At 42.0% G+C, this 23,947-nt stretch overlaps 1 protein-coding gene and 1 long non-coding RNA gene across 3 annotated transcripts in view; one reads left to right on the top strand and one right to left on the bottom strand.

Moving 5' to 3' along the window:
• TPK1 (thiamin pyrophosphokinase 1) overlaps positions 1–3,231 on the bottom strand; it is a 307,128-nt gene extending 303,897 nt beyond the window's left edge. The window contains exon 1 of one of the 2 annotated variants that reach the window (XM_075142929.1): positions 2,928–3,231. In XM_075142929.1, coding sequence (XP_074999030.1) covers positions 2,928–2,970 — 43 coding nt within the window. In that variant the 5' untranslated portion in view covers positions 2,971–3,231. The remainder of the gene's footprint in view (positions 1–2,927) is intronic. The other variant, XM_075142930.1, reaches the window with a different exon arrangement.
• Positions 3,232–3,371: 140 nt separating this feature from the next.
• Positions 3,372–23,691, top strand: LOC142079184 (uncharacterized). Its single transcript, XR_012672561.1, has 2 exons — positions 3,372–3,721; positions 21,310–23,691. It is a non-coding gene; the product is annotated as an uncharacterized LOC142079184 (long non-coding RNA).
• The last annotated feature ends 256 nt before the right edge of the window (positions 23,692–23,947 follow it).

Raw genomic sequence — 23,947 nt, 5'->3', positions numbered from 1 at the left:
ATCACAGCTTCACCCTGTGAAGCTTCTGCCTGACCCTTTCACAGCAGCATACAGGACTTCTATGAGCCTTTTTAATGGTTTCATTTCATGAGGAAATAAAAATATATCTGTTTCAGTATGCAATACTCAAATTTAGAGCTCAATCCCACTTTTAAATTCTACCTCATTACCCATGCTAAACTACGTTAAGCAAATCAACACAGTTCTGAAGTACACAGCACAGTTTTCTGACTGTCGCACGGTCATTTTCAACTATGCTCCAGCTGTTTGACTGAATAATGTTCGAAGTCTCTGAGCACATTAGTTTAGCACAGCAGCTCTCAAATATCCGCTACGTGGACCTCAGTCAGGTGCTATATAGGGAGACGTATAGTGTACTATCTAAATAAGAACTCACTCTAACTACACTGACTAAAATTACCAAGGCACACGTGGCCCTGAAATGCCAGTTCAGGTACCTAATAAAAGGTTTCAAAACCTGTAAGTGTTTTGTTTTATTCTATTCCATATAAATATCAGCATAATTTCTGAACACCTTAAAAAAAAAAAAAGTAATAACCTCCAAACATAGCTGATAAATTTTTCACATTCTCCCTACCATAATGTGCCACTGTGTTTGCAGAAGGCTTTAGAAAGCAACCAAAAACATTATATACATTGCTATACATTTATATTGTTGAAGGCAAGGGGACAAGGTCCATAGTACTTCAATGTCCTCGCAAGGGTTTATTTTGTAACCTCACGTCTAGCCTCTAAGAAGCGTCATGTTCTACACAGGTTAGCTTCATATTATTTGGACACTTAAATACATATCCCATTGAAACAAACAGATGGAGAAACTACTTGTACTTCTTCAAGAAGAATGCAGGAGCCTCATTTCACCCACCCAATTTTGAAAACCTTATTTCTGAGTTCCCTAAGTGGGATACCAGATTTTAAACTGTGGAATTGCCAGATAAATCTGCTCAGCCTTGCATACTTCGAGCAGCTAAACCAATCTGAAATGCTGGTAATGAATGTTTGTAATGATGACAAGGATCCAGACGCAGTACCACTGTGCATTTCATAGGCACACTATCCTGTATAACCAAGTCGATTTGTATACTTGTAGCAGCCATTTCTTTAGAAGAAGCAGGCTTCTTGACACCCAGCTGAAGCCTCTGGTCTGGTCTAACAAGTGGGTCATCTGAAAACTATGAATAAACATCCCAAATCTTCAACTCTACTAGACATAACCAAAGAAAGAAGGGGGGGCGGGGCGGGGAGACAGAGAGAGAGAGAGAGAGAGAACTCCTGGAAACTGGGGACATATGATAGCCCTAATATCATACAAATGTCTATCAAAAGCAACTACCTTAGAATATGAATAGCGATGCTTGTTCTTCCCCAGGAATAAATTCTTAAGGTATGCTTTTGTATCACCTTACTATATACTTTTTGTAAGCAGTTACTCATTTCATACAAGAGGACATCACACTGCAATGAATCAAAGTTAACCCATTAAAACCTCACCTCCATGCCCATTCCCTCTTTTTACCCAAGGCAATAATGATCTCACACACACATGCACAGAGTCAAATACACATTTCTGGCAGGAATACCTTGAGTACAGCTTTACCTGTTACTAGCTTTGAACATACCCTGAAGAAGTTTTTAAAAATGAGAGCAAAACATGATTTTAAAAAAAAAAAAAACTGGAAAGAGTTTAAACGTGCTCTAAAAATGCTAGCTGTAAAAACGTATTGAATTGTTAAAAGTGTACATTCTGTTAAACTCTTCCCTTCCTCCAGATCTTACTAGTAAATAAATAACAACTTATACCTCACCATGGCACCTTAAGTGCCAGAACAGAGCAGAAAAGAGCAGTGTAAGTTAGAATACAGCTGCTACGCCAAAATGATTTTTATGCAGCTTTAAAATCACGTTATAGAAAGATAAAAATATTTACTGTTTATAATGGTATCATTGAATAGCAAATTGGGCCCTACTGAATTAAATACTGCAAACACGTAGTGAAGAAGAGGTGCCTATTCCAAACAGTGTACAAGCTACTTAGATGACTCTGTGCTTATTACAGGTGCTCTATCCTTTATAGATATGGTGAGGTTAATGATATACATTAATAACGCTCACCTCTCAGGTCTCAAAAATAATAAACAAAAACAGAACACTCAAGAACAGCTTGGGAAAACAACAAAAAAATCCCAAGCCCCAAAGCTTTGCCTTGCAGAACTGAAGAGGCAAGTGGGGCGCATGTGGGGGCTCCAGGGAAGCGCCCGAAGGCTGGAGGGCCCACGGGTGAGGCCAGAGCCCTCGAGGCCAAAGGCACATGGAGGAAGCTATGCCCAGGGGTCCCCTTGCCAAGGGATACGCTTCACTGGAGCACTCGGCCCTGCCAACCTGAGAAAACTCTGGCAAGTTAACCGAAGGTACCGGTTAAATCCAAAGGGGTTAAAATTTTAAAGCCAAAGGGGTTAAAGTTTTTAACTCCAAAGGGGTTAAAATGGTAGTAAATTGGTATATTAAAAAAGAAACCAGCTTAAGCGCGGCACGCCTGTGCCCGGCCGGCCGGCCTAGAGGAGGGTTGGCACTGCTGAAGAGACCCGGGCAGCTCCTCAGACAGAGGCGGCGGCCACGCAGACCGGGGGCTACGCTCTTGATACCGCACTCTTTTAAAACCAAGCACGCACAGGGTGGGGGGGCGGCGGCTGCGGAACTCGGCGGCGTTACCGTGCGCCGCGGGGGCGGGAGGCACACCTGCCCTGCTCCCAGGGCACAGCACGGCGCCCCCCGCCCGGCAAGGGAGCTGCCCCCGGGGGCGCCGCCCGCCGCCGGGGCTGCCCCGCCCCGCTTCTCCCCCCTCCCCACTCCCGGCGGGCCGGTGGCGGTTGGCGGCGCGCGCCGCCCGGGGGCGGGTGGTACCGTACCGGCGGGCAGGAGGCAGTCCAGCGGCGTAAACGCGCGCTCCATGGCCCCGGGCCGCCCTGCTCGTGGGGCAGGCACACAGGAAAAACACGGAGAGCCCCGAGCGCGGCGGGACCGGGCCGGGGGGGGGGGCGGGGGGAAGATGTGTGGACACGCGGGGATTAGCGGTGCCCTCTTCCCTTCTCCCTGAGGAACGCTCTCCGCTCCACAGCCGCAGCGGCTGCGTCCGCCCTTGCCGGCGAGCAGGCGGGAAGTGGCGGCGGCGGCGGCGCTGCCCGGGTACCGGCCGCCACGCGCACCTCCTACACTCCCCCGGCACCCGCCCCCGGGGTGGTGCGTCTAACCGGGCGGGCGGGGGGGGGGAAAGGCAAGCCGAGAGAATCGATCGCCGCCGCGATCCGTTGCTCGGCGATGGGTTCAGCAGCGGGAAGGCGGGGCAGGAGGGAGCGGCGGCGGCGCCGCCGGGTGCGGGCCGAGCCACGCCTTCGCTAATTGGCCGCGCCGCGGCCGCTCGGCCCTCTGCTGAGGGCGGGGGGGCGGACTGACAGACACAGACAGCCCCGCGCCGCCCCGTCCGCGCCTGTGCGGACCCTGAGGGGAGGGAGGCGGGCCGGGGGGCGGCCGTGCCCTGCTGCTCGCGGTGCGGGATTTTACCTCTCCCCTCCGGCCCCTCCGGGGCTGGGCCCAGCGGCTCCCACCGCCTCTCGGAGGCGTGTCCGGCACCGGAGCAACGCCGACCTCGTTACAGCTGCGTTTGGGGAGGCCGCGAAGGGCAGCTACAACGCGAGGAAACGAGGTGGTGTGCTCGCTTTTTAATTTTCTAAACAAAAAAGCGGCCGCGGAGGACTTCCTTTTTATTAAACATTACATCTAGCGTACGGAGGGGTTCCTTAGGGCAAAGAATGATAGACACTTTCTTTAAAAGCAAAACAAAATTGGCAAGTCACTGTCCGCGCTAGAAGTGTTCTGCTTTGAGATCCTGTACGGAAGAGTTCACTCAAAAGTCGTTAACAGCTTCCCGCCTGTCGAACCTGAAAAGAGAAAATCGCAGCTCCAACCTCGGGCCCCTGCGTGCAGGTACCCCCTATCCGGGATGGCGGCGGCCATTTTCTCCCTGCCAAACCTACACAGTGTCGGTCTGCTGCGGGGCCCCGCAGCAGAGGGCAGCAGAGGAGCACAGCCCGCGGCCACCCTGTCCCAGCGCCGGCCGGTCCGTTCGTCGCCACCCCTGCAACACGGCAGTCGAGCGGCCGAGAGGGTCCGCCGAGTCCCTTACACAGCCGCTGGGTCGCCTTCTGGAGCGTGCCCGCCACTGAGGCACCCTGGGGTGGGGCAAGGCGGGAGGATGAGGTCTCGTTTTAGAGGTGTTCGGAAAAAAAGAGAATGTTCGGTTAAGGTTTCCCGTCAAACGGGAGAGAAGTGGGACCAACACGTCAGCCTGCTACTCTGTCCGCGCTGTTAGTCTGAGATTCACGCTCAGGATTTGAGTGACTTAAGTGTTTAGGCGAGGCTGGGCCACATTTATCCTGCATGATGACACAAGCCTGCAATGGCTGTAGGTGCACCTTTGGTCTGAATGGTGCAAGTGCTAAGCCTTTGCTTTGGACCTTTCAGATAAGCTGCTCTGCCACCTGTAAGAGATTGCACTCTACAAGTAATTTTTGTCTACAAAGATTGATAGAAATTCAGAAGCATTGGTAGCATTCGTGTCTTCCCAATGAGAGGTTATTGGGAAACAGGGAAAAGATATTAAGGACATCAAGAGATCAGTCGTTTACACTATCGAAATAGAAAATGTTTTGTTTCACTTTTGTGTCATTTGCAAGTTTTCTTCCCTCTCCACTGAGAACTTGAATTTCAAAGGCTATTAGGACTTTGGTATCATCTCAGCATCATTCTTTAAGCAGGTTAAGAACAACCAGCATTAGGAAGAAGCAGCTTGCCCTCCCTCCCAAAAAGGGAGACCATGGGGGGACCACCATGCAGTTGGCCTGTGCTCTCCTCCTCTTAATTAACTGTCTCCTCTTCCACTCTGTCTTTTTTTTTCTCCCCCTTTCAATTTTGCCAGGCACTTTCCTACTGCTAGGCAAAATTATTAAACCTTCTCCAGGATAGCTTACTTTTCTTCAGTATCTGTCAGTGTCTCTGTACATTTTTTTTAATTTGTTTTTGGGGGGTACCATCTGGTACAAGTAGTTGCTGATAAGCAGCGGTGGCTTCTTATGCATGAGAACAGCCATACTTGCTCAGAGGGAAGGCCCATCTCAGACATGGCCCTGTTCCTGGTAGTGTTCACTTACAAGTCTTCCTCCACCTGTGCTCCTCTGCTCCTTTTCAACATTTTTTTTTTCTGTAAATGCAACAATTTCCATTTATCCATTCTCTTCATATCTGACAAGATGCTTTTTCCACCTGTGTCAGGCCTGGGGTTCCAGGCTATCCTTTACCAGACACTGCTGCAAAAAAGTAATTGTACCTCTCTTTGCTAATCATAGTAATGCATGATTCATCACAACAATAGCATTACAAAGAGAAATCAGTCTTGAGAGAGCAGGCTGGCACTGGTATCCTTTAAATCCTTTCAAGATGCACAAGGGTTTGCAAGGTACGGCAAACTGCCAGCCCGCTCACAACCAGGCAAGGGGCGAACAAGTCAGATGCACTTTCTCTCCCTGAGCTGTGGCTTTCTTTCACTGCCCCTTCTTTCAGGTACAAACCTCTCATTCACAGTATAAAGCTCTTTTTAAGAGTCAACTCCACAGGAATAGCTTCAGTTGGTGCTGAAATGCACTGATCTCTAAGGCAGGACCTGACAACTATTTAATACTGTGTAGCAGAGCCTAACAAAGGTATCTAGTAGAGGAAGTTTCAGAGAAGCAAAATAGGTAACTCCACCCAGCCTGGCATGTTCTCTTATGGATAGTCCCTTAAGGACAACAAGCAGTCCGGAGGCTGATTTACTTTTTTGAAAAATAAGCACTTTCACCTACCTTTTGCACTTTACCTCTGTGCTAGAACATCAGTGGAATTTTCCCGTGAAGGGCTACCATTTAATGAACTAGCGACGGTTTTTTCCTGTCACGCAGGGGAAATTCCTCAGTAAATATTACGCTTTTTTCCAAGTAGCATGTAAGATTCAGCAATATTTCTTTCCTTCATCTGGATCTCAAACCAAACCAAACCAAAGCCTTCTCCCCTGTTCTTTTTCTCTGGTTGTATATGCCTACATTACTTTGCAAGGTTTGCAAAAGAACATACAGAGAGGCTATTCAGGAAAGACATCCCAGGAGCACTGATCTTGTGCTTTGATTACTGCTGTCTCCTCTGATTAGCTAAAAGGAGGGCAGGTGACCTCAACCCTATGCGAGAAAATAAACAGGCAAGCAGATGTAGTTCCTGAGTGACAGATGAGGCTGTCTGATCGAGGAAGTTTCTGAATGATTGGCAGGAAAGGTTGAGGGAGTGTTCAGACCTTTTAAACCTCCTCTGGTAACTAGCCAGCCAGTCATGCCTCTCACTTGATACATTTTCTGTTAATTTTGTACAGACTTGATGATGGTCTGTCTATGGAGAAACTGCAATTTATATATACTATTATATATATATTTATATATGTAAAAATTATTCTTATCAAGACTCCAGGTAGCTTCCTCTTCTTTAGGAAAACTATTCAGAGAAGCAGTCAGTTGGGCAGCTTCTGTAGTGCGCAGTTATGACATGACTAGCACTGCACATCAGCACGACTGATCAGATGGGAAGAGTTGAAGGGTGGTTAGGAGGGCAGCAGATTTTATCACAGCAGAACATCTGGGACTTAGCAAAGAAAGAAGGGGGAAGTCAACATGAATTGCAGGGGAATTTAAATGGAATTTATACAACAGGGCTAAAACCTGCAGGGTTTGCTGTGCTTCCTTAGGATGATCAGTCTCTGCATATCCCAGTACAGATATACGGCCAAGGCTAACTTATAGTAGCATTAGTTGCTTTCAGAATTTTTTTCCTTGTTTCAAATAGCCCAATCTAGTTGAGACTGAAAGGTCTAGAGGTATTTAAGGACTTTGTTAACAAAATGATAGGACCTGTCTCTAGCATTCACAGCATAATGCCCCTCCCCCAGACCAAAGTCAAATTGGTCTGCTAATGGCAGACATCATCGTTTAATGCTTTATTTCTTGCAGCTGCCCTTCTGCCATCCTTCATCAGAATAGGGGTCATACCTCTGCGCTTGACTGAAAAGCACTTTGGGTACTGTTCAAAAACTATGGCAGATTTCAGTAATTGGCAATGTGTATCTGAAGCCTTTTGATTGGAAAGTATGTAGAATCAAAACTACCCAAGTACCTTCAGAGGTCCCTCTTGGTGATGTCTGAAAGAAGCTGCTTGTAAAGTAGGGGACATTTGTTCCTCCTGCTATTCCAATTTTATTGCTAAACCAGAACAGTCTGTACAAGGCTGGCAATCAGGATTCATGCAACGTGTAAATGTTAAGAATATTTTCTCCTTCTCTCCACAGCTTAACTTTATATTAAAATAAACCCAGATTTAAAACTAGCAGGCTGGTATGGTTCATTCTGGTACCTATTCCAGTATTTATGCAGAATAATAAGGTTGGGATGTTTAGCTAGCTCAGCTGTCTGATTGTCTGAACATCCCTAAGTGCTTTATAATTCAAAAAATGCAGGCATCAGTAGATAAATGGGATGCTTTATTATAGACATTATATCCTTGCAATTCTCCTGTGCCAACAATTTAAGTCCCCACAACCTCCTTAAAACTCAAACACCAATTTGAAAGGTACAATCATTCAGGAAAAGAAGAAAAAAAGAAAAAGACCTGCAAATAGTCACCAGCATGCACAGGCAGACAGAATCTAACACACACACACTCTTCAAGTCCAGGTCCTGGAACAGTTAATAGAGCCAACTTCACATTTGTTTCAAGTCCTGAAGAGATTATAATACAGTAAAAAAATATAATATTAGTGCAATCTGTTTCTGTAGTGGTGTAGAGCAGGCTGGAGATAAACCTTGTGAATTGTATTAGGTCACACAGTAAAGCAGAAGAAAATAGTGGTATAATAATCCTGTGGCTCACCAGGCAGGACGTTGCATTTGGAAGACCTGAGTTTTAATCCATGCTCTGCTACTGACGTGCGTAGACAGAATCAAACCACATGGATCCATATTGTCAAGTATATATAATGACTTCGGAACTAACATACCTGTGAGAGATCTGGTTTTGTAGCATTCTATGCCTTTGTTTCCTCATCTGTATAATGGCATCAATGAGGTATGCCCACACTTTTAAATCAACCTGAGATCAACAGCCAAATACAAATAAATCTGTATTACTAATGAATAGACAGATGGCATTTATTTGTCAATCAATTCTATACAAATTGAGAAGAAGATTTATTATGATCATCAACAATATTCTGTCATAAAGATGGATGAAAGGTGAACTTTGGAAAGAGGATTGTGTATTGAAGTGATAACTTTTAGAAATAAGGAATTTTCATCAGATCAGCTGCTATCAAGTCACTATGGACAACGGTAAACAGAGATTGCGCAGTCTAATGGCTATGATTATATTCTCGACTTTGTGGAGTCAGGAGGCTATGCAGATTGCTGAGGTGTTAGGCAAGCTGTTTGACCAACCTGGGTAGGAGTTTCTAAGAGGCCTTTGCTGTGGTTTCCTGGCAGCACAAGAAGAGTTAAGAATTAGGAACAATCCAGTGAGATGCTGCATTTTATTCTGCCTGGAAGGATTGTCTTACTTTGTCTGGCATGTAGAGGGACTCTCATTGTGTGCAGGACAGCCAATATGGAGAATCACTCCGCATTTTCCTCTCAGGACCATGTATCCAGCACGGTCTAATTTCTCTTGTAAGTGCATTCCACAGCACCAAAAAATGCATGTGTTTTTAGTTCTCGTTGTCTTTACCCCGAGTCTTGCTAACCGCACTACTCCGGCAGGCATAGCTCTCTCAGTAGGTGGGACAAGGGGGCAGCATTTGGGAAATGATTGTTGTGCATTTGGACTGGATGCGAGAACAAATGGGATGTCATGGGATGCTGAGGTGTGATGAATACTTTCCTGTGGTTCTGGTCATGTCCATGTGTAACTGCATTCAGAATGAGAGAAAGTAAGTTGCAGTAGCTTCTCAGGGTGGTCTATCAGGTTCTCATCCCTGTCCCATGGGAATGAAGTGGTCTCGTAAAACTGTAGAGGGCAACCTTTACCTGCAGTCATTTGAGCATGCAGCCACAGTCAACATGAACCTAAGGCTGCGGAGATCAGAAGGTGAATAGTGTCTCAGGGTAAGAACAGGGCTAGCACCTGCTCACGAATCATTAGTGTCACTTCTGTCTTGGCTGGGCTAAGTTTGGCCAAGACCCGTGTGGCATTCTCTGTGGTGCTGACTGCAAGGGTGATGAAAAGTGGGGCCATTGGTAGCTGACATTTACAGCTGTATTGACCTCTCCAAGCCACTGCTCTAACTCATCAAAGTAAGGGAAGAAATGTTGAGTCCTTCAAGGACCTAAATCTGTCAGGGATAGTGTCATGGTGAGGGGGAGCCACTTTGAGGGATCTCTGGGATGGAAATGATGGGAGGCACCCAGCTGCTTCAGTGTCTTTGTTAGGTTCCATAAAAGTGGCAGCAGCACTGCCTGATAAGCAGTTTAAAAAGCAGCAATAGAGAAAAGATAAAGGCTGCTATTCTATCCCATTAGTCTGAACAAAGCTGCCTGAGCCTGCCGTCAACTCAAATGCTAAATCCGTTACGGCTTGCTTGCTAATTCTGTCGTTGGGTCCCAGGTGGAGAGAAAAGAACGTCCTGCTGGGACAGAGGGCAGCCCTCAGATATGTCTTCTGCAGTAGTTACGTGAGGAAAACAAGCTTCTCACTTCCACAACCTTTTTCAGGTAGTGCATGCAAAGACACTCACTAGCTGGAGATGCCTGCCATTAATGCTTCTTTAATTGAGAGAAAGAAAAATTCCTGAGAGACCCTATGGAACAATGAAACACCTACAGTGAAGAGCATCATGCAGGACACAGTACATCATTTTTTCATCTGCATTAGATGCTACTCCTTGTGGACATACATACAAATATGCACATAGATAAATATATTGCATCTTCTTTTAGTTTAGTTGCTTAAGTTAGCTGCAGGCTGACATATGATAGAATTCACGTTTAAATCTTCAGAGTAAAACACTTTGAAAGCCAACCTATTAAGGTTAATAGAATGAACTTACAATGCCCATGGTTAAGAAGGAGGGGGGAGTGAGACACTCAGTAAATTGTTCACCAAATAGCCTGTCACCTCTAGGTCTGCAGCTGAAGGCCTGCCAATGGATCATTATATTATCTTTAATGAGCTTAATTTTAAGGTGGTATGCACATCAAATGTAAAATATCTACATCAGTTTTGTTACCTGTGATCCTGCATATACCTTAAATATGTTAATAAAGAGTATGTGCAGTCTAAGAAAGTGCAAAGGCATTATACATATAGTGTTCACTTAAAAATGTCTAAAATTTAAAACAAAAAGTATTTCTGTTCATTAAACTACTCCATGCACAAAAACCAGTACAGTATGTACAAACGTACAAAGTAATTTCTAGAAAATGCATTCAGAATTGAACAAACTTACCAAGTTAGTTGTTTGGAGTTTTTTTACCTACTTCATGAGAAAACAGACAGCCATTTACTGAAGACTTAGGGTCAGATTTTCAAAGTGCCTAAAATGCAGATTAGCACCCTGTGAGATTTTTGCTGTAGTTGATTGCATTCATCCTTTGGCACCTCGTCACGTTAGAAAATCCGTCTCCTACATTTTAAGACAGACTATCACATCCAGCTGGGCTGCTCATGCATTTGATGAAACATGCAGCAAATTTCTACTCCTGCAGAACCTCTGCTTTTCCTTGCCTTCCCTTTAAGAAGTTGTGCTGAGTATGCCACAATACCTATCACATTTGCTTGGTGCCATTTCAGATGTTTTAATTCCCTCGGCCATCGCTGAAGTTACTCCCTCCCCAACAGTGCCAAGTCATGACCAGGCTTCACTGTAGGAATATTCTATCAGGGACATTGCTAAGAGGTTTCTCACCATGATACCCAAATACCAATGAGGAAGATATTTCAAATTGAGATTCAGTATGTATCAGCCCAGTCTTGGGGGTATAATCACTGAAGATCACTAAAGCAACATTATTATTCATGTTCCAAGGTTCTGCCTACGAACCATGAAGGACAGACAGGAGGTTGACAGCACAGCTGGAAAAAGGAAGAGATGGGTAAAGTTACTAGCACAGAGCTCAGGGGTGTTCTCTCCCTCTGTATAGCAAAAGTGGCAAGTGGGACCGAAGCCAGAAGGGGAAGCCAAGCCTAATAGCAAGCTTTGGCAGCCTTGCAATGGCAGAAGTACCAAATTCTGGTGAACTTAGTTGTAGGTTGATGTTAGCACATGTTAATTTGTAAACCGAGGTTTATCACATCCAAAGCACGCCTTGTGGAGACATGACATGTACTTTTGCCTGCCTTATACTGGCTTATTAATTTTACCTGTGAAATCTGTTGTGTAGACTGGGATAGATTCACAAATACAAGGTCTTAAATCAGTATATTTTGAAACATGAAATTTTGCTGGTTTAGTTAGCATTGGGCCATGCTACCTGACAGTTTTTATTTAAACTAGTGTAACTTTGTATTTAGGCAATTCCTTTCGCTCAATGCTCCAAAGTATTTCAGATTTAAAAGGCTTAAAAGTAATACTTTACCGGAACATCACCACTGGTCAGTATCTCTGTACCTTGTGTTTACTTTATTCTTGTTTTCTCTCGTTTTAATGTTTGTTTCCTCATTCCTTTCTTTTCCTCCTTGCTGCTCCCTAAGTTTTTCTTCCTTCTGTTGAGTTGCCCTTGAGTCTTCCCAATGGCCGTCCTGCCTGAAATAATGAAGCAGAGTGACTTTAGCAAAACTGATTAATATTACTTCCTGCCTTGGCAAGAAGTGGAGAAGGGAGTGCTCTTGCAAATATCACCTACTTAAGATGCTAAGCTAAAGAAATCTGTGTTACACTTGAGTCTATAGACTGCAAATGGTGAATCCCAAGAAAAGCTAAACTTCTTTGCGGGGAGGAGAAAACTGCTGGCTCTCGATGAAACTCTTTCCTAAAGATTTTTAATCTGGGATATGACTCCTGGCCCAGTTCAGTATAATTTTAATGCAGGCCACAATTATAAAAAGTGCAGTTATTTCCTTTCTGTCCCCTTGCACCCCATTCCCTCATACTTGGGCTTTTACTCCAAGTTTGTTATTTTAGGGCAAATCTATCAGAGGAGCAATGACCTTAAAACTGCTTTAAAGAATAAGTTGAAGGGCTGTTAAAACACTCTCAAATTGTTGCAGGCTGTGAATTATGTTTTTGTTTTTGCCAGCTGCATCATTAGAGAAACTGATTTTATAATGTAGTAGATTTGCATGCCCCAAGTAGAGGAATTGGATACACAAGAATATTTTATAAGGAAAGGGAGAAGGCTTGTAGGCCAATTTTAATTAGAGGTGAATTTTACTTCAACAGTGATGCCCTGAGATTTAAGACCAAAACAAAACAAAAAATCCCTCAGTTCTGTAGAAATCAGAGAGTAAAGACCTAGTATTGGGTTATTTACTTCATTCTCGCTATGGAATATGTTTTACCACTCATACTATAATGTAAAGTATTTACTGTGACCATTAAGGCAATGAAAGCATGGCAGATGTGAGGAAGAAGTAAATAATATGAGTACAGTAAATAACACATACACTACCAAAAGGCGGACAACAGACCATAATAAGTCATTACATTCTTTAGTGCCTATGATAATTTAAAAGCATCCTGTATGCTGGAATACAAGCTTGCCATCAGAGGATAATATGTTGACTCAATAGCAAATCAAATGAAGAGAACGGTATGAAAACACTTCAGAAAGTCTCTGTCGTTATTCAGAAACCCTATTTATAGAATACGTGGACAAGAAACAAGCTCAGTGCTATTTCTTGATAGGTTAAAATGATGTTTTAGTCTGCTTTGCGAAGGAAAAGATGCTTTTCAAGATTCTGTGAAGTAAATCATGAGGATCTGTACACATGAAATCAGGTGGAAAGGTGACAAAGAAAGAGAATTTGGGTATTCTTAGTAACTTCTGAATTTACAGCTCAGTTTCCACCAATGCTGACAGAGAAACAGGTAAGTTTCTTCCAGTTTTATGATAAAAGCCATGATGAAGGAAGGAAAAATCCAGTGTTATGAGACACTGGAGAATCCTCCTGGGACAGCTCACTTTCTAAGTGAGAAAAGATTTATTAAGAATTTACGATCAGTCTCATCACACAAGTTGCCTATGCATGAAGATTTTAGCACTCCACACAAGTAAGGGAGAATGGAGTTTGGGTTTGAAAGGCAGAGGCCTAGTAAATTAAAGCGTTGACGAGGAATATCGAGGAATAGAGAAAGATAATTTACCCTTGACATGGATAATGTCTGGCTTCCGCTAATTGGAGAGCAAGGCACTAAGCTTTGTGGTGCATCAGCTTGTTAGCATCAGAACATGTTTTAACTAACCAGAAGGAACTAAAATTACTTCAGCACTTCGACAGACAAGATATGCTGCAAGACCTGTCTCTTTGCTATAGTATATTTGATATGTTTGTATAGTCAAACAAATTAACTTACAGTTTTGGTACCGTACATGCAAATGCAACTATGTTAATTCAGCAGAATATGGTGCACCGAATTTACTGTTGGGTTTTTTTGTTAGCATCAAAATCTTGTTATGGGCAAAAGTTAACACACTATCTATCTATTGAGCTAAGAATTCATTGTTACTCAAGTTACTGTTTTAGCAGTCCAACAGTCAAGAATGATCTCATTAATACAGAAAAGCTTCACTGGTGGTGCAGTTACATGTTTTTATACAAAACGGCCTAATACCAATCCTGTTCTCTGGTGTTGTGTTCACTGTTGTACATCTGGGTCCTAAGGTTGACCATTTCAGTCTCCCTCATCTCACGGTGGTGGTGGGGAGTTACAATACATCATCAGCATTCTGGAGTCCTTGCTGGGAGGACCTTAATGGTAGGATTTTCTTCCTCTTAAGTCTTGGGTCTGCTTGGGAGTAATTTTGTTTTGTTCTCATCCCAGTCTCATTCCTTTTCATCAGATCCCAGCCAAAGTTTGAAAGTTGCACAACAGCCTCACTTAATCAAAGGGTTGCTGTTGTGTACGCAGGGACAACGGGGTCCGTCAGTCCTTTGCTGTGCGTGAGGTTCACCGAGCTGAAGCCATCCAGCTTAGGCACCAGTCAGGTGGCTGCTGGCAAGCGTTAACCAAACTACAACCAGCTCAGGCCAAGGCAAACCCAGTCAAGTCCTGAGACTCTGTACTGTCAGGTTGACATAAAGCTGTAGCTTTTTATTAGTGATTGCGAAAAATCAGATTCCCTGTCCTAAAATGGCCTGAATCATTTTTACTAGGCTACAATTTATGCCGTATTTAATTAATTAATGTATAAATCAGCCAGTATGAAGATAAGACGGCTGTTAAAGAATGGCTGTTTGGAGCTGTTCCCCAAGGTGATATCACAATGGCTGTCATGCACATTATCTCTGCAATGCAGTGGGTGTGATGCTCAGGAAGTCTGTCTCTTGTCACAACTGACTTTGATTTTAAAAGCAAAGAAAGTAGTTCATAATTTGTTTTTTTTCTTTTCTGTTGCAAACACAGCTCCCTTTAGTAACTTCATCTGCAACTCTGTAGAGGGATGGACAGAACAAATCTAACAAACTAACTTAAAAATGAACAATAGTAATGAGAACTTCGCTAAACTGTACGTTTAATGAGGTAGGAAATCTGGCTTCATTAGTTCCAGGGTTCACAAGACTGTTTAATGTGTAGCACCTCAGGCTGGATAAAATTTGCTCAGAGCCTTTCCTAGAATGGTTACACAAATTAAGATCCTCAGTAGAGCTCTGATGATGGAAGGGAGCTCATAGAGGGCTGCAATATGTAAAATCCAAGGTTATTCAGAAATCCACTGGATTTGGGGAAGATTTGGGGAGCTGAAACTCTTTCCTTACAATGCCAATTAAAATAGGGCGAAGAACACTCCTACTGGAAGATTTTCCTATCCTTACGAAGTAAAGAACTCTGTCAGAATAGGGCATCAACGACTCTTGTACTGGATTACTGTATAATAAATGTGATGCTTATTTTGCTAAGCTCTTTTGGTAGTTAAAAAGAAATGAAACCTCCGAATCAGTCCACCTCAACTGACAAAAATGGGTGCAATAGCTGTCAATCCAATGGGACTGCAGCCCTTCCCAAAGAGCTCAAATTTCAGTGTGTTCACTTCCAGTCTTCCAGCGGAGCACAGTATAACTTTTCCTTTTGGGTGCCTGATGGCAAGAAGAAAATTCAGAATGTATGTAGAGCAGGTATTAACAGTACCATCTAGCAGGAACTCTACCAGTGCTGCAGGATCAGAAAACATTTCTTTGCCTATCCAGTGGGAGCTTCAAGACAACTTCCAAGTATCAATCCCTTTAGATAAAGAGAACAGGTAGGTTAGAAAGAGAGAAAGGCAACTAACCACAAAAAAACTGGATTAAAGCATTTCATATTTTCACACAATCTTTCATGCTTTAAGCGCTACCTTAGAAATGAGGAAAAAGCAGGACATGATCAGTGGACAGATCTCCCATTTAGTCCAGGAATGGGAGTGTTTGATTCATATGGAGAAAAGGCTGGAAAGCACTGTGTAATTCTCCTGAGTATAGAAAAAGTGGATACAAGAGACAGAATATTGCTGTTTGTATTTTAAAGATACATGCACCAGGAAGTCTGATCTCACAGCTATTCGTCTTCTCAAATGACAGTATTAGGACGTCTTTTCCCCCTCCGCTCTCCATCACATCCATTCATTTCAGATTTTTCCACGGTCAGAAGCTATACAACTATCTAAATCTGTAAAACACCATGTGTTGCTCTTCCCTTTGTTTTGGCTTATAGCCAACACTCTGATTATTTTGGACAGAGCCATTCATACCACCATTGCTCCTGACAGAATAAATGATAATCGCTGCTCATTTGTCTCCCACTACTGAAGCTGTGTAAATTGGACCATGGCACCATTCAAGTGAAGACAAATTTTGGCAGTTCCTGCTTATTATTCATTTCCACAGTGACTTCTCATCAGCAAGTGGTGTCCATACAGTGATGAAAAGTGGGCTTAAATTTTCAATTTTATTAGTGTTTACTTACAAATGCTAATGCCACTGCCAAAGACTATTGGGAAGGTATTAATCCTCCTCCCAATATCTTTTAAAACGTGTTCCTATATGAGCAGATCATGAACCAGATTCTAATCTCAGTGGTTATTTAAAGCAAGCTCAGTTTAATCAACTCTAAATTTCCAACAGTAACCAAACAGAATTTACCCCTTCCTTAAGCCTGCACTCAAAGTTTGGTTCAGGAGAGGGTCTGGGTAGCGCAATAACACTGAAGCCTCCTACTAAGGTACTCAGCTGGAGACCTAGCTTCTTGTCTGTACTCCAATGAATTGATGAATTGTTAAGTGCTTTAGGCAAAATGCTAACAGCTTCAAAAAAAAAAAAAAAAGAAACATCTGTTAAAGGATTTTCTATAACTCAGTAAGAGTTTCTTGAAAAATAGAAGGAACCAAGGTTAAGCTCCTTGCTCTCAGTCAAGAAGAGGGAATCTTAATAGTCCTGTACACTTATAATTTGAAATTACTTCATAGCTTCTGCAGAGAGTAACTTGTGGTGTAACAATCTATTTGCTGTAATTAAAGAACTTATCTCAGTCCTCTGCTTTGCTTCTGTTAATCTTTTGTGTTTGGTCTCCACGCTTAACTTTATTACATCACCTCTTCTGTCAGCAACCACCATAGCTCCCTTCTCCTCACCAAGGAGGAGGACAAACAAATAAATAGTTTCAAAAATAGCTTTGTGTATGTATTTCCGTGATCCAATGACTTTTTTTTTTCTTCTCCTCATAAAAACTTTGAAGTTATTTGTCCGGTGTTTTCAAAACCAGGTTTCCTGAGTTTCAAAACCTAGGGAGATTCTGGTGCAGGAAGAGATGGGGCAAGTGGCATTTCTGGAAGAGTAATTACTTTTGAGAGAAATTAAGGCAAGTGCTTCAAGGGGAGGGAAGTCAAGAAAGCACTGCATAAATTAACATAGAGAAAAAATCTGCAACAATTGCAGGAAAAAGAGAAAAATGAGAAAGTAGTAGATCTGGTCCTTTGTTTCGCATTTAAAATAATTGGCGGACCCTCAGATCAGCATCATGAGTCAGAGTTCTCTGTTGCCATGAGAATAGTGGGAGCAAGAAAACACAAGGCAATTTGGTATTTGTTAAAACTGGCAAAACTCATCCAAATCAATGTAAATAGGTTCCACCAAGTCCCCAGTCAACTACCTCTCTTCAGAACACATCTCCCTTGTCGCAGAAGTAAAGAACAGCGAGTATTGAAAGTTTTGTTAAACACCAGCTGAACTTTAGCAAATGTTCTAGATGCAAAAAATTCCAATACCTTGTAAAAACTGATCAATCACCTATGCATTATTGTATTTACCACTAAAATAAAGCCACATCTGGAACAATATGCAGAGTTACTTTGCAACTTGATGCAAAGAAACAAAAGCAACAAACCAAAGAATTAGATAAAAAATAGGTAAAGATTAGTATAACTGCATGCAGAATAAAGTTATTAGATCTGAAGTCCCTGGTCATGAGGAAGAATAATCTTGCATTTTTCAAAAGTGACAGTAGAAGTGCCTAACAGCAGTCAGAATTCCTCCTGTATATCTTATCAAAGAGCTGGTGCCTACAACAATATATTTTCTCTACCATTTTCTGTTGTTCTCATCCGTGACTCAGAATGAGGAGTGCCCTTATAGTCCAGAACCACTATCATCACCTAAATCTCAAGGATGCATCGAGGCAGTGTTAATTCTGTTGCAGAGCATAAATGGAGATAGATGCAAATGGCAAGTTATGGATTGCTAAATAAGCAATGCCTAAATGGTCTCTGAAATGAAGACTCTCCCATACTTCAAAAAATAATGTATTTACCACTTTTACTGCTATGGTAAACTAAAAAGCAAATTAATGCAATGCTACCACTTCAGAAAAAGGAAATGCACTCTGATGAATTTAGCTGGATATTAACGATCACAATACCAGAGCTCTTTTATCCATAGTTCTAAAGCCATGTAAGAATTCTGGGCAAAGCTTTTTACCTCTGTTTACAAAAAAACAAAACCAAACCACAAGCAAACAACAGTCCCCTTCCACCCCCGACAAAAAAAAAACAAACAACCCAACAACAAAACAGAAGGACATCCCAAGAGTTTAAGGAAGCTTAATTAACACTTTGGAGAATCAGATTGGAAGGTGTTGCATTCTGTAAGGATTTGTTACAATCTGATTAGTCTATGGAGAAATAAGACCTCTAATTATATTAGTCATGATGTACAATGCTGCATATATGGGATCATAATTTCCTTCAACTCTACCTTTTAAACCTACCTGAGTTTTAAATCCAGGCTACTTGCCTGGATTCTTTGTTACAAGGTGCTATCTATGCTTTAATACACTTCCAGGCATTTTTCTTCTAAACTGTTCTCAATAACATTTTTGCAATGTATTTTCTGAGAAGTTAGTTATTCCAAGGTGGGAGCAGGCACAGAGAGCCATCTAACATCACAAGCAGAAACTTTCAGTCCAGCCAGCCATCTGAAACAACGCACTCTGAAGGTACGCGCAGTTTGTATAGGAAAGGATATGAAGTTGCCTTATGAGAGCTCTCTGCTGCCTTTTTTATCCAAATAAAGGTGGGTGTGTAGAAAAGCGTATGCTAGAAAAGCCAGTTTTCCCTGTTTTTGCTAATGTCATGCATCAGTAAAGAGACTTTTAAAAACCAAACAAACCATAAATCCAGAGCATGTTACGAGTGAGAGACCCCTTTATAGTGAGTGAGTAGCAGCTATACTCGTTAGTGTTGTCTTCCTGTCTTTGAAATTTGTTCTTTGTTCTTCAGAGCACAGACAGGGAGTTCATGAAATCTTTGCCAAGCTACAAAAGCTTGCCAGTTAAAGCCCACATGGAAATACTATGAAGAGAGGAACAGTTATCATAATGACAGATGTACTGTACATAACTGATAGCAATTTACTTCTTCAAGGGTAATTACAAAAGTTGTTGGAAAATAATCAGGCCCTTATTCAGCCAACCAGGAAGATAGAAGGCAGCTGTACAAATACCAACGTTCATTATGAAGTCCAGCCAAAAATGAAAGCTGAAGCTGAACTGGGCGTCCTGGAAAAAATTGTGTAAGATGCATGATTGCTTCCTGGAAGCTTCCATTGCTGTAACTACTTGAAGGTGGGCACACAGATATTTGGAAAAGGATAGTCAGAGAGTAATTACAGTGGCTGGCTATTGATGTAGACGTATCAAGGGGTGTTACAGGGGTTTGTCCTGGGCCCAGTCAGAGTTTGCAGAGGTGCCAAGAATGATGGAATAGAGAATACGCTTATTACATTTTCCGATGAGCTCCAGGTGGATGTAGCTGCAAGCACACTAGAGATTGGGACCAGAATTAGAAAAAACTAGGGCAATTACGTGACAAGAATTACAAGATACAGTTTGCCAGGAACGGTCAGTTTCACCTATAAGACAGGAAGTTATATGCGTAACCATGGAAAAAAACCTGGGTATTAGAGTAGATTTTAAAGAGGTGAATCAACAGTGGTCTCCTATTACAAATAAGGTAGGCATCACCCTGGGACATGCAAACGAGAGTGCTGCCTGTCAGCATAAGGACGGATTTTCACATCACTCAGAAACTGAGATAGATGGTCTCAAGTGGAGTTTTCTGGGCAGTTTGAGCGCATTCGTTAATCAAGATGGAAAACAGCTGGGCGTAACAGTGGCCTAGGAAATACATCTGAATAAGTGAGGGTTGTAAAGCCTAGAGAAAAGAATGCTTAGAATTAGCACAGTAACTATTCAAATATGTAGCAGGCTGTTGCAAAGAAGAGAAGCATGTCCTGCTTCTCCTTCTCCACAATGAATAGGACAAGAAAGAATAGATTTAAACTGTAGCAAGTAAGATTTATATTAGCTATTAGGAAAACAAATAATGATGGTTAAACAGTGTAGTACACTGCCAGGCAAGACTGGGGGTCCTTCATCAATGGGGGTTTTTAAGAACAGGTTATCTCACTAAAAAAGGTTTATGCACAACTAACACAGCCTTGGGAGGTGACAGATTTTATTGTCCTTGATTTTATCTTCCTTATGTGCACACATATGTCATGCATCCTATGCATTGTATCCTACTTATGTGCACACAAATATCATGCATCCTATGCATATTCATGTTTGAAAAGAAAATTAAATTGGTAAAATTTTATCAAATTAATTTGATAGCTTTATAATTTTCCTCTGCTCTTTCAACTCTTCCTCTACCGCTACTCACTTTCCATATCTCTTGGCACCTGCGGTATTTTTGGCTCCATGTTCTTCCTTCCTGACTTCCCTTTTCCTTCCTTACAAATTGGCAATTTTTCCTCTGAAAATGTCAGCTACCAGGACAATACACAAAAATTAGAGACCAATAATTTGTGACCTGGAAGAATGAAGGGTAGGAACATAGGATGTATTTGTCCTATTTGTTCTATCCTTCAAGTCACATTTTTTAAAGTTCACTAAAGTTTTCAAAAAATCATTTCCAGTTGTGAATTCCTCTCCTTTAACACTCAGAACAACTCGCCTGCCTGTCACTTCTCAATGCGTCTGATCAGAGGCTGCTGCCCCTCTGCTGCCTACCCCCCCTTGCAGCTCTCCTGCCAAACTAAACCCTTTTGGTTGCTCCACTTCTCAGCTCCTCTGCTGTAACTTTGATCATCTTAGGCTCCTACTACAGTCGGGGGAAACACAGAGGCATTTCCAGAGAACAAGTAAGCCTAGCTGTGGCTCAGATCTGCCCTCTGGAAATCCCTCTCCCCTACAGAGCAAGCCTAGGGCTTTGACTGCGAACTTCCTTCTGGAAAGTACCATACCCTGAAGGAAAATACATTGAATTGCTCTTAGAAATCCTCTCCTTTTTTTCAAGATAGAAAGGTTTCCCCTGGGGTAGGGACATCCTCACACTGTCAGTTAGTTGGCGCATGCTAGGTGCTACAGGGGGAAAGGGGACATTCAGGTTTTTAGAGAATGTCTACCCTTATGTACAGAGCTCCTACAATGAAAAGAGTATAGCCCCTAATGAAGGCCTTCTAATCAGAAATTTGTCCTCACAGGTGACAAGGCCCTGATGTGGGAACTGGAGAGCTGCTGACAGACGGCATTGCCTGGAGGACAGCGGAAACTAAATGGGGCTACTATGCTATGGAGCATGGAGCCCTGAAGAAAGCCCACAGCGATGCAAAATATTAAGTACCTTCTAAGTAGAGAGCAAGCTCTTAATGAAATGGGAACATTTGATAGCCCAATAAACAGATAAATAAAAGATAGGCAGCTATAGATTACATGGGTTTCTGGTGACATGATTAATCATAAGAGCACAGCTCATCTGGATAAGGACATTACTAGAATCTTTTTGTTTATTTCCTTGTAATTTATAGTGTCTGCATTATAAAACAGGATTCTCAACAACACATACTAACAGGATTTTTTTTCTAAATTTTTTTGGGCAGAGCTGTATCAAACAAAAAAATTGCAACTGTCAATTATTTTTTCTCTGCAAGTAGAAGATCCTTTAATCATTCAGATTCTGTCTCCTCGATGGCTGAGTTGAATAGTTTACCTTTTTGGATGAAAAAATATACATAAATTTAGAATCCCTCGTTGTGATGCTGTGTTTCTGAATGACACTTTTCATACCCAAACAATAAATAATTCTTGGGGCTTTTCTTACCCTCTATTAACAGAAGAACTGAAAGAACATTCAGCAGGGTATTTCCGTTTCTCCTGAAGCAGCACACATTCAAGCTATGCTTGTATAAAAACTTTCTGAAAATTTCCCATCTGCGGTTGCACTATCATTTGTGGTGACTGCAAAAGTAGGCATGGTAGTGGGTTTTTACAATTGCATCACCTCTGCTACTCTTCAGAGTAACTGTGGCAATATACCGATAACAAATGACAGCAGCCAGAATTATCTGATTGTGTTAAAACTGGTTTCAGTGTCTACATAAACATATGAATATAAACGCTAGTTAAAGTTGAGGCAGGAATTATTCAGTTTAACAGGAGCTTTGAAGTTTTATTTTAAAAATTGTCTTTAAAATCACCTATAAAAATAAAATGTAATTTTTGAGTCATAAAATTTTCATGTTGTCAATGAAAATTAAGTTGGCACAAAAAGAATTACAAATTAAACCATCAATAATTTTGACAGCTAGAAAATTGTAACCAGATCTTTCTTCAAAAGAAATCTAAACCACTGTAGTCTCCCCACCTTGTTTCAACTATTGTTTCTCATCTGGTCATCCATTTTCTTTTGAAGATGTTTGCCTCAATTTGTCATTTTTTCATGACAAATAACATAAATAAATAAATCAAAGAGCCAAGCCCAAGTTCCTACCTCTGGCAATGATTACATTTTATGTCCAGAAAAGAAAGCTCTCTTGCCACTGAGCATGACAGGTGACACACTGTCTTTTCAAATATACCTGGTCTGCCAGCAGAGGAGACTCTGCCCTGCTTTCCTACAAGGTTACGTGCTTGCTAGACAGAAGTGGCTCCATGAACTGACAGCCTAGCAGCTGAGTTAATTTCTTATTTTATGTATTTTCCTGTTTATTTAAAGCAGCTGTGTTTCACCTCTATATGCTCACAAAAATGGGCTTTCATCAGAACACACCCCAGCATCCCAAATTTTGAAACATGGAAATAAAAAAAACAGAAGAAAAGTCTCTTGCTACTGACATTGCTATCCCCAAACGATACCAAGAACCATTATATACCTCAGACTGAGATTTACAGTGTGTTAATGACCCACTTCCCCCACTCTTCTAGTTACCGGTCATCACGTCTGAATGCCTCACTTCACATCCACTGGTGAAGTCCTATTGCCCCAAAACTGCTGCGAGTCCATGGAAGGTTTTGTGGTGGACTACATATCACATGGCATTTTGATATACATTGCTTTGGAAACTGAATCTATTGAAGAGATAGATAGCTAAGTATTTTATGCACCTGACATAAATATATATACACACACACATATGTACTGCAGTACAAAAACCAAAGAAAAGTGAGCTGCTGATTTCATTTGAATGGAGCTGGTTTTGCGCTATAGGAAAACATATCTGCAGACTCAAGAGCTAAAAATTCAGTGTTTACACACTGTTTTCAACACAGAGGTTCATGGGTAATTTTTTCTTGTTTTATGACCTGCATTCATTCATGTATTTTGCAGCAGTTTTAATGTCAAGAATTACCTGGATCTTTGCATTTTATAGCTGTCTTGTTCTTCCAGGGAACTGAAAAGAACATGGAAGTGATTAGAAATACTCATCTCTTACATTTTCAGTAGATCCTCTTCAGCTGTAGCATTCTCCAAATGTGCAAACACAGAATTCATGAATTGTGTATTGATATAAATTATTGAAATCGCAAATTATTACAGTTGTACCTTCCTCTGCTGCAATATTAATAAATGGAATTTGTGTGCTATAGCAAGTGTAATAAGAGTGTGCGTTTCTCTGGCAAGCTCTCTGCTACCTCTCAGTTTTAGGCAAGGCCAATAAACCATACTTCCCTTTCCTATCCATGTTTTTGTTTGTACTCTTTCCAAATTCTGATTAAAGTGCATCATACCTGAGCACAACAGCTCTGAAGGAAATTCACGGTTTGAAAACATCCACTTCAGGTCACTCCTGCTTCAGGTGCAGGTTGTGTTTCATTGTCTTTCAGATACTTTGGGTGGTCACC

Source organism: Calonectris borealis, chromosome 2, assembly GCF_964195595.1.
Source record: "Calonectris borealis chromosome 2, bCalBor7.hap1.2, whole genome shotgun sequence".
NCBI classification, from domain to species: Eukaryota; Metazoa; Chordata; class Aves; order Procellariiformes; family Procellariidae; genus Calonectris; species Calonectris borealis.
The sequence above is the reverse complement of the archived record's forward strand: the minus strand, read 5'-3'. Positions and strand labels throughout refer to the sequence as shown.